Source organism: Ammospiza caudacuta, chromosome 2 (assembly GCF_027887145.1).
Source record: "Ammospiza caudacuta isolate bAmmCau1 chromosome 2, bAmmCau1.pri, whole genome shotgun sequence".
Taxonomy (NCBI): domain Eukaryota; kingdom Metazoa; phylum Chordata; class Aves; order Passeriformes; family Passerellidae; genus Ammospiza; species Ammospiza caudacuta.
In genome coordinates this window covers 56,101,276-56,116,347 of record NC_080594.1, presented here as the reverse complement: position 1 = coordinate 56,116,347, position 15,072 = coordinate 56,101,276, and the positions used below count along the sequence as shown (strand labels likewise).

At 40.4% G+C, this 15,072-nt stretch overlaps 1 protein-coding gene across 2 annotated transcripts in view; it reads right to left on the bottom strand.

Annotated features, from left to right (window-relative positions):
• The window catches only part of LOC131572039 (complement C4-like), a 52,860-nt gene that overhangs the window by 11,671 nt on the left and 26,117 nt on the right, over positions 1 to 15,072 (bottom strand). For both annotated transcript variants that reach the window (XM_058824926.1, XM_058824924.1), the window contains 17 exons: positions 14,639 to 14,710; positions 13,583 to 13,783; positions 12,700 to 12,811; positions 12,403 to 12,473; positions 11,420 to 11,559; positions 10,391 to 10,603; positions 8,955 to 9,006; positions 8,456 to 8,536; positions 7,185 to 7,388; positions 5,570 to 5,645; positions 4,996 to 5,152; positions 3,540 to 3,635; positions 3,044 to 3,212; positions 1,893 to 2,059; positions 1,301 to 1,459; positions 658 to 717; positions 99 to 192 (listed from right to left, as the gene is read on the bottom strand). In XM_058824926.1, the coding sequence (XP_058680909.1) occupies positions 99 to 192; positions 658 to 717; positions 1,301 to 1,459; positions 1,893 to 2,059; positions 3,044 to 3,212; positions 3,540 to 3,635; positions 4,996 to 5,152; positions 5,570 to 5,645; positions 7,185 to 7,388; positions 8,456 to 8,536; positions 8,955 to 9,006; positions 10,391 to 10,603; positions 11,420 to 11,559; positions 12,403 to 12,473; positions 12,700 to 12,811; positions 13,583 to 13,783; positions 14,639 to 14,710 (2,124 nt within the window). The remainder of the gene's footprint in view (positions 1 to 98; positions 193 to 657; positions 718 to 1,300; positions 1,460 to 1,892; positions 2,060 to 3,043; positions 3,213 to 3,539; positions 3,636 to 4,995; positions 5,153 to 5,569; positions 5,646 to 7,184; positions 7,389 to 8,455; positions 8,537 to 8,954; positions 9,007 to 10,390; positions 10,604 to 11,419; positions 11,560 to 12,402; positions 12,474 to 12,699; positions 12,812 to 13,582; positions 13,784 to 14,638; positions 14,711 to 15,072) is intronic.

The following is a 15,072-nucleotide window of genomic DNA, read 5'->3' as shown; positions in this document are numbered from 1 at the left end:
ATTCATTAGTTCCCACTTTCCAAGGCTGGAAATGAAGTATCATTAGCAGCTGGCCAAACCTGTCCCCTTTGAGACCCAGCCCCTGCCTTTCCACTCACCAGAGTACTTAAGGCTCCCTTCCACTTCCACTGTCAAAACCAAATCATTGCAGGTGTTGTTCTTCAGCTCAGGTGACCAGTACATTTTTAATATCTAAGATGAACACACAAACAGCAAGCCACTAAAAATATCATTTAAAAGACATGGAATTTACCCATCCAGGACTCCAACACATGGGGATGGGACATGGGAGTGTGGAGAGAATGGCCAGTCCCTCAGTGGCACAGGCTGATCACAGAGGAGTGTCACAGATATAAGCAGGTCCCGTGTGCAATTCACAAATTATATGGCACCCCTTTGAGATAACTCTCCATTCCCAACCACAAAGAGGTCTTTCAAAATCCAGCCACCTCTATCACCCTTGACATTTTATGGATTTAATAAGGTTAAAGACAGGAAAAATTGACAGTCCATAAGGGCAGACTTTAGGCCCCAAATTTTAAAATTTTGGAGGTAGGAACTCAAAGGTTGGGGCCATGCCAAATAAATTTTCACTTGGGTTTCAAAAAGACATTAATGAAGTCCAGCTGGACTCTGTATTTTGAATTTACAGCTTACACTCATTGTCCCATTTCCTTTGCCGTTCACAGATATTTCAAGTTTCCTCCCAAGTTCAAACTGCAAACCAAGGAAAAAGAAAAGATATTTAGTTTGTGCTTGGAATTTGGTCTGTTGTTTTCCTGACATCTTGACAGTCTTCTATACCTTTACCCCCCAGACCTGGGTAGGGAAAACTTTCAGCTATGGAAGAAATTATGAGACCTCATATCTCAAGATTTTACATTAACTGAGCTAATGAATCTTACTCTGCTGTTTTAGGCCAGTAGATGTATTTTACCAACTTCAGTACCCTGGATTTCACATTTTCACAGTTTCAGGCACAGTGAAGATCAAATTATTCCCTTTCCTCCTCATTCCCTAGAAGGACTTAGGTTCCTGGCAGCTCTTTACTTTTGGGAGATATTCATGCCACCAAAGTCCTCAGAGGCAGAAAATCACCTCTAAAGCATGCTGCTAAGCACCTGATGGGTTTGGGTTTTTAACTTTAAAAAGATTCTGTTGTTTTACAGATCAAATTATTTAAAGGTATCATAAATCAGCTGCGTCATGGTTGTTTAATATGATAAAACCTAGGCCAGAGGAGTTGATTTCTCCTTCTTGAAGGGAAAATAAACCTTTAAAGCAACCAATGGTTGTATACCTCTAGCTGCTTCTGAAATTCTTCATGGGCATCAGTCAGAACAATGCTGTAGTAATTTCTCCTCCCAGGCGTTCCCAGTCTGACAGTCAGGTCGGTGGAAGCAGTGTCCAGTGTCTGTATGCTGTATGCTGACAGAGCTTCTAAGGCCACCACTGTGTCCTAGGTGAGAAAGAAAAGCAAAAATACTAGCAGTTATGCCAGGTTATTTCAACAACATGTGAGATGACATTGTCAGTCACCTTGAATGCAGTTTTATGCTTTTTGCTGCTTTGAAATTCTCCTGCATTTGTTGGTTCCTACTTCCACAGACTATTCATTTAATTTCCCAGCTTCTTCTTATAGCACTAAATTGTAAACACATTGGAGTCCTGACCTTAGATTATCCTACTTCTTCATAAGGACAAAGAATTTTCTTTGCTGGCTTTTAACTATTTTATTTTGGCCCATTGCTAATTAACAATCCAAAATCTTTATTGCTTCATATACCAAAAAAGTTGAAAATTCACTGTTCAGATCTAAATGAAAAAGTTTTTAGGAGGCTTTTACTTCCTTCCCTCCCCTTAAGACTCCCCCTGAAGTGGTGGTCAGGCACCTGTGTAGAGCAGTATCCTCCACCGTAGTTCCTTCTCTCTGTCAGCCACGTGGCAATAGGCCTTGCATATTCCATGTCATCCAGGAGCAAGGTTTGGAGCAGGGCATAGGCAGTGGTTTCCACTGAGACTGCGTTGTTGCCATTTCCCCAGTAGCGCTGCTGCTTTGCTGCAAGAACAACTCAGTCCTGAATCACCTTGGCAGAGACTTCTGCCAAAAATCACTATTGCTCTACACAGTGGATACATCTTGTCATGGCACTGTGGAACCACAAGACACAGATGCTGTTGTGAGAGCAACAGATCAGCTGGGAAGCAAAGATAATGGAAGAGAAAACCCACAATTTTCAATTTTGATTTCTCCAACCCATTGTACAGTGATGTCCATCTGATGGAGTGGTAGCATTGTGTCTGGTGGTCCTTCAGACATAACAGCATTAATCATGGCCACAAATCCAGCCTTGATTAAGGAGAAGCCTATTCCCTACTCTTAAACTGGGGCTGTTGAACAGGGCTGAATTTACCAAATGCATTGGGAGGAATAACCAGGATGGTGGTGCAGCCACACATCTGACTGACTCAGCAGTCGCCACTGCCACGCCCCATGGGGGTCAGTGGGGACATCCATGGGGAGCTGGGACAAAGCACTCAGAAAGGGTGTGGGGCTTTGAAAGCAGGTGGGGCGGAAGAGACACCTTCCCTCTTGACCACAAACGCAGTCTGAACTAGTCCTGTATGTTGCTGTTTTTTCATATGAAGTTTCTTCTTTCTCATTTGGCTTGGACTTTTTTTTCTTCCCAAGGGAAGCAGAAAACATAAATGAATATTTACTGTAGTTTTGTTCCAGTTTCAAAATCAGAGAAAGTTATGATCGAGGCTTCACTAGCTGTCACTTTATAGCGATATTAATTATTAAAATTACATATTAAAATGTAAAATATTAAAATACTTAATTATGCAATTCAAATAATTAAATATATATACACAGCTGTATAAAATTAACGTTTCTTCATTTACTTATATTACATATATACATACACAGTTGTATAAAATTAATTTTTCTTCATTTACTTCAATTTTTTTTTGTTCATATAAATGTGTTTCCATTAGGAAAAGTATTTTTAAAGGGATTTTTAAGAATGGTTACCAGTACCTTCATCAAAAGAAGAACAGTCCCTTAGTTTGTCTTTCACAAACTGAGCTTCTTCACTATCAGACCGTACAAGTGTCAGAGCATAAGCAGTGATGGCTACAGAATAGCAGTCAGTATTTCTTGAAAATTGGTTCTTCATGTAAGCCACTGCTCTTGTAATCACTCGTGCCTGTGGAAACAGAATAGATCCATTTGTAAAGATCACTGAGACCTGCTAACTGTTACTTCTGGCACTAGGAAACTGGCACTTGGAAATTAGAATACTTCCCTGTAGTAATTGTTAAGACAATTATAATAATATTTGCTTAGCGATTACAGTCATTGATGATGGAGCGTGTAGCTCGAAACCCCTTGTTGTATACTAGGCCATGACATCTTTTCCTATCCACCAGAGATGTAAGCAGATTTTAAACCCCATTTGCAGTTCTCCAAGAGATGGCAGGGTGGATATGCCATAGTGCAATAGACTGCAGACTTAAAGAGCCAGGTTTCCTACCACGTCAGGCGACGGGAAGACACGTAGGGTCTGTTGCAATGCTATGGTTACAAAGGCTGTCATAGCCAAATCGTCTTCTGCTAGCTTAATGCCACCCTGAAAGATGAAATGGAAAAGTTAAATGTGCACGCATATGTTTATGATTAAATATAGAAAATTACTTTCCATAAAGTCAAGGACCTTCTCTGCAAACCCTCCGACCATGTACTATGTAGCTGACGCCTTAAATTTTTCCAATAATATGTGCCCATCTAAAGTATATCTCCTATGGTGGCAGCATTAAAGGTTGCATTGAGCAGTGTAAGAGATCAGGAACCCACCACACGGAACCAGCTGATAATCAAATATTTAGTTATTTATCTTACAGCTAAAAATCTATAATTTCTCATTGAGACATTCATAATTTCAATTTTCAGTCACTAGGAGGGTGGGGTTGTTTTCATTTCTGTGCTACTTTCTACACAATAAAGAGCCCACTACCTTGCAGACAGAACTCTCCTGTAATGGTATTTATACACCAGAACTGGATAATTTCTTATCTCTCTTCTTGATAAAGTAAGCACTGTGGTCTCATTAACTTTTTTCCCCTGAAAGCTCTTGAAGTATATATAGGATAGAAGATTATCTCAGCTTGAACACAGGTTAAAAAGACTCAAAACTCTTTGAACCAGTCCTTGAGCTATGTGTTTCTTTTTCCCCAATAGTGTTACATCAACTGTGAAACTAGCTTTGAGGCCAGAGTGTGAAAGCCTCACAACTTATTTGACACAGATCAATAAAAATATTAATGCCTGTTTTTTCATAGATATGGTCATTACATTGCATTTTCAATGAGTTTTGGAAGATGTGCATTACTTTCCTAGATTAAATTAATGGACAGTATAGCAATTTTGAGTTTCTGGGCAGTTATAGAGGATGTGTAGACCAAGATATGCAATTGGAAATTCTGATTAAGTGTTAATATTTTCTTTTTTTCATCATGGGCATGGTGAAATGCTGAAACAGGTTACCCAGACAGAGTAGGACATACTCGAGACACAGCTGGATATGGTCGTGCACAGTCTGATCTAACTAGAACTGTTTTGAGCAGCATTTGGACTAGATGAGCTCTGGATGCCCCTTCAAAACAAAGTTACAATTCTACACTCTATTGCCTTAAGCAATAAAAGGCTTACATCTTGACCAAATATATGGCCTCCCAAAATAAATTTTTTAAGTGCCCTACAGGCACAGTTGAAAAACGCATCTAAGACCGTATAAAAGATAAAGGTGGTGAAGCGCTAGCTATGCATCTGACATAACAGACATCTTAACGAATTAATCTTGAGTTCTGTACTTACATTACAGATTTATTCTCTTTAGATACATTTCTTGTTATTTAACAACTCACAGCATTCCTTTAAATCCCTAATAGCCCTAAATGCACAACAAAATATTCTAACTACGGATGACCTACCTGCATTTTCCTGTCCATTACAGGGTGGTGGTCGTGGAACGAACCATCTCCCTGCTGTTGAGTAACCAAGTAGGAAATCGAGTTGCTTATGTGACTGTCCTGTATACTGAAGTATTCTCTGCTCCTTGTGAGCACTTTAACAATGAATGCAGTTAACCTGCACAAAAGAAAATTTTCCAAACTTGTGCTGACAGATATTTATAGTGGACTATATTGATAGGAAGAAAAACATACTAATTTTATGCACAGACTCATATTCAATACAGTGCACTCACTGCAACCTAGTGAGTTATTGTTCACCATCAGATTGAATATTTCTACCCTGTGGCAAATGCAAAATATTCAGTGGGCTCAGTATAAATCTCTTTCACCAAGGACTGAATAGACTCAGAAAATTTGGTGGGTGATTATTCATGGAAAAAGTACATAGGCAACCACCAGATTTTCAAATTTCACCACCAAAGAAAACCTTCTGATGCATCAAATGATAATAGAGATAATTAAAAAAAATCCCAATCAAATAAACAAAAATAAAATTCCAAAAACAAAAGCCCAGGAAAAGAAAATCACTTACCATACACTACTGGGGGTTCTTTTAAATGCTCCGTAGGACCCATCATCCTTCTGAAACTCAAGCAGTCTAGTGTAACCTGCATGAACAGGAGAGCACGTAACCATTCAGAGAACAGCCATATTTACTGGGCATTTTCCTACTTCACTTGTATTATAATGGACATGTTTTGTATTGACTGGTGGAAGAGTTCATGGATATGTTCACTGGGGCATTAAGGAGGAAATGACTGGGTCAGCAGAATTTGACACAGAAAAATCACTGGGCTTAAAAGGTCCTCTGTCTTGTTTGACTTATTGAGCCAAGAAAATAGCCTGAAAACTGCAGATACCTATGGTTACAGAACACTGTATGCATAATGAATACTGGGAAATTGTTTTCCATTATTGACAACTTTTCAAGCTGTTGATTTTATGGTGCACTGAATCAAAAAGTATACAAAACATCTTCTATTGGGTCAGACACAGTCTTAGGAAAATCATGACTTGTGGCTTCAGATCTTGACTGCTACTATTTTGACCAAGTTTGTGTCATAGCCACACAACCAAAGAACTTGTTTACACTGATGAACTTCAATAAGAATAAATAAAAGCATAATGTAGTAGTAATAGCAGTACCTACTAAATGATGCAGATAATACTAAATACTTATTAGCAGGATCTCATGTCACTTTTGGCAGGCTTGATAAATAGACAAAAATCTCCATGCAGCAACTGCTAGCATGCTTTTAATCTCTATTTATACACTTGTTTATCATTGATGAAATTTGTTTGTCATGTCTGAAGATTACAGTGACAAGCACATCATATTGCTTTATGCCATAAGCATATCACTATATTTAGAAAGATCAGCTGTACCTGCTACAATACTAACAATTCCCTGTGTTAATTCCTGTAAGCTGGAACATTTCCACATACTGTGGTCCTGACTTTGCTGTATGTTTAATACCAGTTTTGGTTCATATCTTGGAGGGGAGTCTTCCAGAAGCAGACTTGCAGTCCTCTCCCTAGGGAAACTCCATACCTGGCTTGGCCCAAGGGTGCTGAAGTCCTTCTAGCTTATGTAATGATGAATACAGAAGTGGGCAAAGGAAGGTGTCAATATCATGATTAGCACTGGGAATTTCCTTTGTTATACTCCTCTTGTCTGCCACAGACAGAGATGTCTACATCCCAGCTGGCTATCCTAAGCAGTGTCTGTGAACCATGGGGAGAATAAGCATTTTTAGGATGTGATTTATCTTGGTTGATTTGGAACATTTGGAGGCAATGAACAACTGGCCTTTGCTGTCCATTTAGTCTGAAAAGAATTTTCATTGATCAGCTCAGATTTTACTTTCTACTTCTAAATTAGGCAAGAGAGAGAATGGACTGTCAATGCCAATACCATCCAGTGCCAGATGCTGGTAATTAGTGTCCTAAGCCCTCCTCACATGTCCCTCATGTCTCATGTCTCATGTCTGTCTGCAGACTGCCAGGGGCATTTCTGTGAGGCTGTGCTGAGACAGTGGGCACTCCTTCAGGAGGCAGCTGCAGACAGCATACACTGCAAACAGATAACAAGGATCCCATCCTTTGGCCTCTGCTTGGTTTGCCTTGCTTTGTTTCTTCCTGCCTACCTTTCTCAATCATACTGATGGCTTCCTGCTTCCGTTCGGGGTTGAAGTTGACCCACTGCTCGCTGGCATCCAGGTACTCAATGGCATAGACTGCAGGGGCCATTTTCACCATCGTTTGCTCTGCACAGCCTGTGGGCACCTGAATCAGCCTCTCAACTCCATTGAGACTCAGGCAGTTTTCAACAGACTGATCCATGATGTTCCCTGTTGCAAAAAATACAAGCCGTAGTATGAATCTTAATTAAAATGGATTGCTGAAGTATGAAGAAAGGTGATCCTAACTATTCCACCATATGCTCCTCACTGCTCAGCACTGCTCTTAGCTACCTGAGATTTCATAAAGCTCTTTGAAGAAGGGCCAGGATGAGGTGCCAGGCATCAGGAAAGCTGGAGAAAGGAGGCTGGAACAGTGAAGGAATATGAAGGAGAACGAGTCCTCAGGCTACAGGAGGCAGAGGAGAAACAGAAGGGGGAAAGATTGTCTATCAGGTTTGGGCTAGAAAAGTCTTGTCAAACCAGCCCTGATCCTCCCACAGAGGAATAAAAGAGTTGTGCATTCATCATGATAAACATTTTATGTGCTTTTTTTTTCTCTGCAATTTTATAACTTTACAATGATCCCTTTATTTTAGAACAGGGACTTGAAATGGAAGCCAATGTCCTTTGTGCCACAAATTCAATATTTTACATTTCAGGGCAGGGCAGGGGGTGAGTATTTATCATTACTACAAATATTTGCTTATAGATGTTTTAAAATATGTATGCATGAGAGTATATACATATATATACATCTATATATATATATATATATATAATTATATGCATACAACTCTATTAGATTAAATGAATATATGAACATATCTCCTCTTTGGAAATACAGAGCTCTCCAGAACCTAAACATCAGAGTCTGGCATCCTTATTTCTGGAATCCAAAGCAGATTTCTATAGCCCTGCATGAAGTTATTAGAGAAGATGAACTCTTCCCTTCAGATCTGTCTCTCTCATAATGTTAGTCCAAGTACAGTGAGGAAGGATGGATCTCATAAAGCTGTTTCACTCACCACAAGTAAGAAGGAGTAATTAGAAAGAGGAACAGGTACTGGCTCAACCCTGAGGATGTTTTGTTTTATGACCTGGTCATGTAGCACAGATCATTTGAGTCATAACAGAAAAACCAGGAGAGAATGGAGACTTGCCATGCAGGCATGAGCACAGAGGGGCCCATCCCTTGTCACCTGTGGAGAAGTTGTTGGCAAAAAAATGACATTTACCTTTCAGGCTAACCAACACGTGGCTATCAGAGCCCGGTACCATATTAGACGGTCTGTTCAGGTCCACTGTTTGAGACCTCACTGTAAATAAATAAGAAATAGATATCTGCATCCAGATTTTAAAAAATAATCAACGTACTGTAATTTTAGAAAAAAACATACTTATCTTTCTTCTAATGATTTAATTTTCAATCTTTAGCAATATTTTGCACTTGAAAAAAACCTTGCTTTTAATACCTTTTAAGACCCATTAGTGAATTAAATAGATATCTTGTTATTATATAAAGAATGATATCTTTGAAAACAAAAGAAAAATAAATCAATTCTAAAAATTTAGAATTCTTGTTTTTTTTTTCTTTCACAAGTCTTTTGGATGGAGAGATTTCTGACAAGTTCTGGTTAACCAAAGGAACATCTGTGCATTAAGGAGTATTTAATAAATTTACTGTTCAGTCTTACTCCAAACCTCATCTGTATGTAATTCTTTTGGATAACTTACAGTTGCTGTTAATGCAAATGGTCTCTTCTTCTCTCTGTAAAACACCTTCAGCCTGCACAGTTAAAGAAAGAAAAGTCAGCCTGCAAGCACTTACACCTGAAATTAAGCTGCAAGAAACCTGTGAGCTCCACCCAAGCACTAGGCCAGCAGGTGGCACAAATAAGTGATTTTTGAAGGGAGATTTCGCTCTAGGTAAAACTCAAACTTTAAATCAGAATTTCAGTTTCCCAACTGAAATACTAATAAATTTTGCTGAATTTTTGGTGTTACTATTGAAACGTTTCCCTGGATGAAATTCCTGTAATGAAAACCAGCTCCCAAAAATTAAACTTCAAAGTTTATTCTCAGCTTTGTGAACCATCAAGTCAAGCTCACAGAGGGACTCATTTAAGTAAACCTCTCATGTATGAAATCCATGAATTTCTGAGTACATCTTGGGTGTAAGACTTAAATATGCTTTCCTTCTGATTCCCCACATCCCTCTTTCTACAGTTTCAGTTTTAATAAACATATTTTTATATCTACTTCTAGTGTTTTGGTGTAACACTGAACTCTGAGATTGTGTCTATATCTACAAAAGTTATAGCATTTAACAACAGCAGGTTCCCAGCTGCCTGTGCCTTATCCTTACCTACATGGTAATACCTGACACCAGGGGTGCAAGGATTCGTGTTTAGAACTTTTTGTATGGATGGAAAAAAGCCCTCCATGGATGACTTAGCTATTGTAATGACTCTGTATTGGCACTTGAAAAGTAATTTTTTTCTAAAAGGCTCCTCCTTTTTATAATTTTGAAAGAGGAATAAGGTATTAAATAATCAATACAGCATCTCTGTTATTATGTTTTGCATATGTTTTTAGCTATGCAATTGTTAAGAGTGAAGATTGATCCATTGACCAGAAGGGTTTAGCTTCATTACTAGCAGAGAGCATTTCCTTCTTAAAAGTTTGCTAGATGGACATCTTCAATCTTGGCTTCACAAGGGAAAAAGAATTTTCATATATGAAGAATTTAAAAAAAGACTGGATGTGGCACTTGCTGCCATGATCTAGTTGAACAGTTAGAACATCGGCTGGACTAGATGATCTTATAGGTCTCTTCCAGTCTTGAAAATTCTGTGATTCTGTGATTCTGTGATGTTGATGAAGCAGGGAGAAGTTAAAACATGCACCTGCTGAAGAATTTGTTGCTGTGTCATGGGTAAAGGATGTTTGTTGCCATAGGGAACAAACCTTTCCATATACAATAGACTAAGAGGCTTAATTTTTTCCTCTCAGTCCTTGCTGAAAAATTGATTTCCTGAATTGCTTCCAGCCTTGTGTTTGTACCATTTCACTCCCTCCACGAGAATTCCACACATAGTGAACGTTGCATTTGAGGGCAATTTGTGAAGTGCCTGCCCTCAAGTAGGGCATACATACCACAGAATACATACCACCACTTTGAGATTCTTCCTGATGCTATCGCTGTGCCCAGAATCCCGGTCGAAGGCAATGATGGTGATTGGGATTTCTCCCACAGTCAGAGGGACGACTGAGAAGAAGGCTGGTGTTGCCGAGTTCCCCTTGGCCAGCAGTGTCAGCTGCACGGCCTTCGCTGTCGTCTCCGCCGTGCACAGCCCCTTCACTGCCTCCATCTTCACTGTCACCTGTGGGGACAGGGCAATGCCCAAGAGCAGTCCTGGGGCACAGGGAAAATACCTCTGGATGCCCCTTCCAATGTAAATTGTTCTGTGACCCCGTGGCCTGTTAATATTCAGCTATATTGATTAGGGCTCTGAAGGTAAATCAGCCAACATTTCTTCATTACACTGAACTTGAAACCGAGTTTTGGCCTATCCCTGAACCACAGTGAAGTAAGAAGGATAGTGCATTTTTATACATCCCAGCTCTACACAATTCAATGCAGCTCAGAGGATGCTGGTTGAACAGCTGGTTGGGAGATGGGAAGAAGTAGAAAAAAAAAAGAATATCAACTTTGGATGATGGAGGCCCCTAGCCCAGTGACAACTGTGGCTGTATGCAGGACTGCATAGAAGTCACATGAAGAGAAAAAGTGGCCCTGTGTTGTATGCTCAATGAGTTTTGTGGCCAACATTGGGTGGTGCACTCATACTCATTTACCTCTCTGCCTTGTGTATCTTGTGAAGTGTTAGCAGGTGTCAGTGTCAGCATCTGGGTATTGCCCAGATCAGCAGGCAGCAAAAAGAGAACAGATTACTTCAAAGAGGGGGAAGAAGTACCCAAAACCAAAGGATATGGCTATGTAACATGGTGAATAAAATCTGCTTTATATGGTAAGTTTGGTTACCAAGTAGAACTGGATCTTGTGCTTGGGAAAGAGCTCAAGATAGGAGCATTATGTCTGGGCTGTAGGGTGGCCAGGACATGCCCATTAAATTATTACAAAACTATAGCTCTATCTAGTTAGGCATGCAAGGTGCAGCAGTTGTTGATCACAATACCTGGAGATCATTGGGCAGGTAGTTGTAAACCACTGCTTTTATTTCCAGCTGCTCATGTCGTTTGACTGAGTACGGTAATCTCAGAGACACAAAAAAGTCCTTGAAAACTGCAAAGCTGTGGGGGTCAGCCACACAGAACCCTGGGGTGAGAAAATGAAAAACAGCTAGAATTGAGAATTACACACTTTACATCAGCTGATAGGAAGTTAAATGTCAAATCAAAATTCAGTGCCTGGGTTCTCCTGTGGTCACAAGCAGGAGAGGAAAACAGGCATACTCAGAACTCATTTAAACTCATCTGCACTAGAGACCTGCCTGTAGTTTGCCTTCTGGAGTCACTTCCATGGTTTTTGACGGCTAAAACTTGGCAGAAGTGTTTATATGTTTTGTGAGTGAACTGTGACCCAGTTTCCCTCCCCTTTCCAAGGGAGTAGGCAGTACAATATAGACCCTTTGTCCCTGCTGCAATGGTCCTCATCAGCTCCTAGGAGCTCCCAGAGGGCAGCACCTGGGAACCTGGGCTCTCTGGCTGGACCTTTGCTGGTTTCCTGGTGTTCTTTTCTGCCCTAGAGGCCACAGATTTTCATGCTTTGAGATGGCCAGAGCCTGGTCCCAGAATTATTCAAAGAAAAGTGATGTTACTACTGCTACCTCTCATGTGGCTTCCTGGCCATGTGGAAGCTAAAATCAGGTGGTTTAAAGAGTGGAAAGAATAAAAGACAGTTTTGATTGTATGATCCATCATCCTTGAGCCCCTACTCCCTGTTGTTTTTATAAATATAAATCCATACTTTAACTTCTAGTTGGGCTTTAACATGGCATAAAAGAGAGAAGTAGCTATTACAATCAAAACACTGCATTTTTTCAGTACAAACTGTTTTATTCTGTCAACATAATATTGTATCTCTTTTATAAAAATTACACATTCTCTACTCATCTTCATATAAAGAAACACAAAACCAAAAATTACCCAATACTTATACCTTTTTCAGGAGATATACTTATTGCTTGAACTTCCCAGGTAGTTATAGAGTCAGGAGCAAAGTTCTTTACACTAAAACCACAAAATAAAATGTATTAGAAGGCATGTATAAAATGTAAACATCATCATTTGATGAAGTTTGAGAATTTAAAGAGAAAAATATATTCCCTCAGCTGTGGAGACAAAGTACTTGCAAATATTCCAAGGTCCTCTGCATCAGATACTACATAAAGCTGATATTTATATACATTTGAGAGTACAAATTTAAACATATTCAGCTAGTCAGGCAACAGAGTACCTGTGATTTCCAGGGCTTTCCACTTCTTCAAAATTCCACCACCAGCTCTCAGGAAAATAACTGCGTAAGCTGACAGAGGTTTCATCAAACAATTCTTCCTGTTCACTGTATTCTGCAAAACAGGAGTGAGGTTTCTTTTTGGAAGTCTTCAGCTGCTGACCTTACACTGTCTTGCAGAGAGTCAACTTGTAAAAGCACAAAAAATGCTCTGAATGAAAAGATTTAATCTGTGTTTCATCTTGTGAATTAAACAAAAATCTTGGAAAAAGAGAAGCAATGACCATAGTTTGTCACTGAACAAAGTGTTCTTCTTCCCAACTTCAATAACTATATGCTATCAAATGAAAAATCAGACCTCTGTAGTAAGGCTAGCAAAGATGTTCCCAGTGTCCCATACTTGTGACAGACAGGGGAAATCTATGAGAAATGGTAGCAGAACTTGCACTCAGAAGGAGATCATTTTAGATGGAAAGTAATTTTCTTTTTGGTAATATAATAGTAGTACCACTAGTTAAGGAGTCGAAATCTGAGACCACTTAGAGCCCTAAATGCCGACATCCACCCCCTTCCCTCTCTGCTGTCTGTGGCCTCTCTGGGGTGTGGGCAGGGGCCATCAGTTCCTCTGTAAGTCTGGAGGGGCCAGCAGTGGCTGAAGTGATTCCTGCCTTTTCTGACCCCAAGGAATTATCCCGTGCCACTCCCATCTCCCAGTGCAGAGGTGTGAAGACGCAACGCTGCGTGGCTGCTGCGCTGTACCGGGGCTCTCTGAAATGCTGGTGTGCAAACCTCCTCCCCAGCCCCACAGCACTGAGGTGCCCCTTGGCCCTCCCCAGCCACCACAAGGGGGGTGAAAGTGGCAGAGCTGTGTGCCCCTGCTCCTCACGTCGTGCCAAGCCCACTCTGTTCCTCTGCTTCGCCTGCTTCCTGAGGGCTGTGGCTTTCTCGCAGCACTCCTGGAACGCGGCCCTGCACTCCTGGGAGCCAGACACCTTTGCCAGCCTTTTTGCACAAGGAAACCTCATGGGATTTAATTTCATTCCATCTTGGCAGCATTTTAGTAGAGCGGTGTTCTGGTATCTGCTGGCTGCAATAGAATTAAAGCCCAGAATTAGTGCTGTGTAAGAAGAAATTAGTGTAAAGGTGTTCATTGTGCTCAATCATATCATTCTTTGCCATTAACATCAATTTCTATAGCAACAGCCAAGCTTCAGCCTGGGACCCTGAAAACAGTCTGTCCTAAACATAGTCCACAAACACAGGAGGAAAGCATAGGCTCTATGGCATCCTAGACATTCTGTTCTAAGCCCTCTCTTCCCAGTCAGACTGAATTAAAAGTAAATCCTCTTTGCAGGCTGGAATTCTTAATGGAAATAGCAATATCAGTGTTCTCTTTCTTGAGTAGAGTCTGATTTCAAAAGAAAGGAAGAATCCAACTCCAACCCTTCATGTCTTCTGGCAAGAAAATGAGAAAAAAATTTTGCACAAATTGACATTTTATACCAAATGCTATACTAACTCTTCTCTTAATTGAAGCACAAAGTACCAAAGTTGGCACAGCTTCAAAGCAGAATGTCAAGAAAAAACAGGATTTATAAAACATCTTCTGACCATACAAAAGATTTTGAAAACCTCAAAGTTATGACTGATGACATGACATGTTATCTACTAGAACTGCTTTGCATTTGGGATTATAAAGAGGCAAACTAGTTTCCATTTATAGACATTATTTGGTTTTGTTTTTTGAGCTGTACTGATGAATGATGCATCATACAGCATTGTACATATATTTGTGCTAAGTTGTGTCATGTAATGCAAGAGCTGGAACTAAGAGTATCTTGGCATCCTTCACTATGCCATCACTTCTTGCCCCCTAGATCCCAGACACATCCCTTTGCCCCCCCCGCTACGATTTTCAGGCCACCCAGAGGAGCGGACATACCAATTCCTGACATTTTTTTCTGAAAATCCAAAGATCTCTTCTGCCTTCTGGTGCCCTGGAGGCATTTATATCCTGGGAAGGCAGAACAGAAGTCCTTGGTCACAATGGTATGACAGGAACAGCCTGATCATTCACATCATTCATGAAGACCTCTCTTAGGACCCATCTCATTGACAGAAGACCCACAATTTGAGGGAGAGTCCCACAAATCTTCCAGCCTAGCCAACTGCTGCTTGCCCTAGCTGAGGTGGTCACCAGAGGACCAGCACCCACCACCTGAGTTATCTGAGCTGCCAGCATCTGGTGGAAGAGCAGAAGAAAAACCCAAAGGCAAAGGAGATTTTACATCATAAGAGTAAAAATGTTTCTGATTTTTTAAGCAATCAGTCTCCCCAGATCTCTAGTGGTCTCACACAAATTTCTGAAGGGCAGGT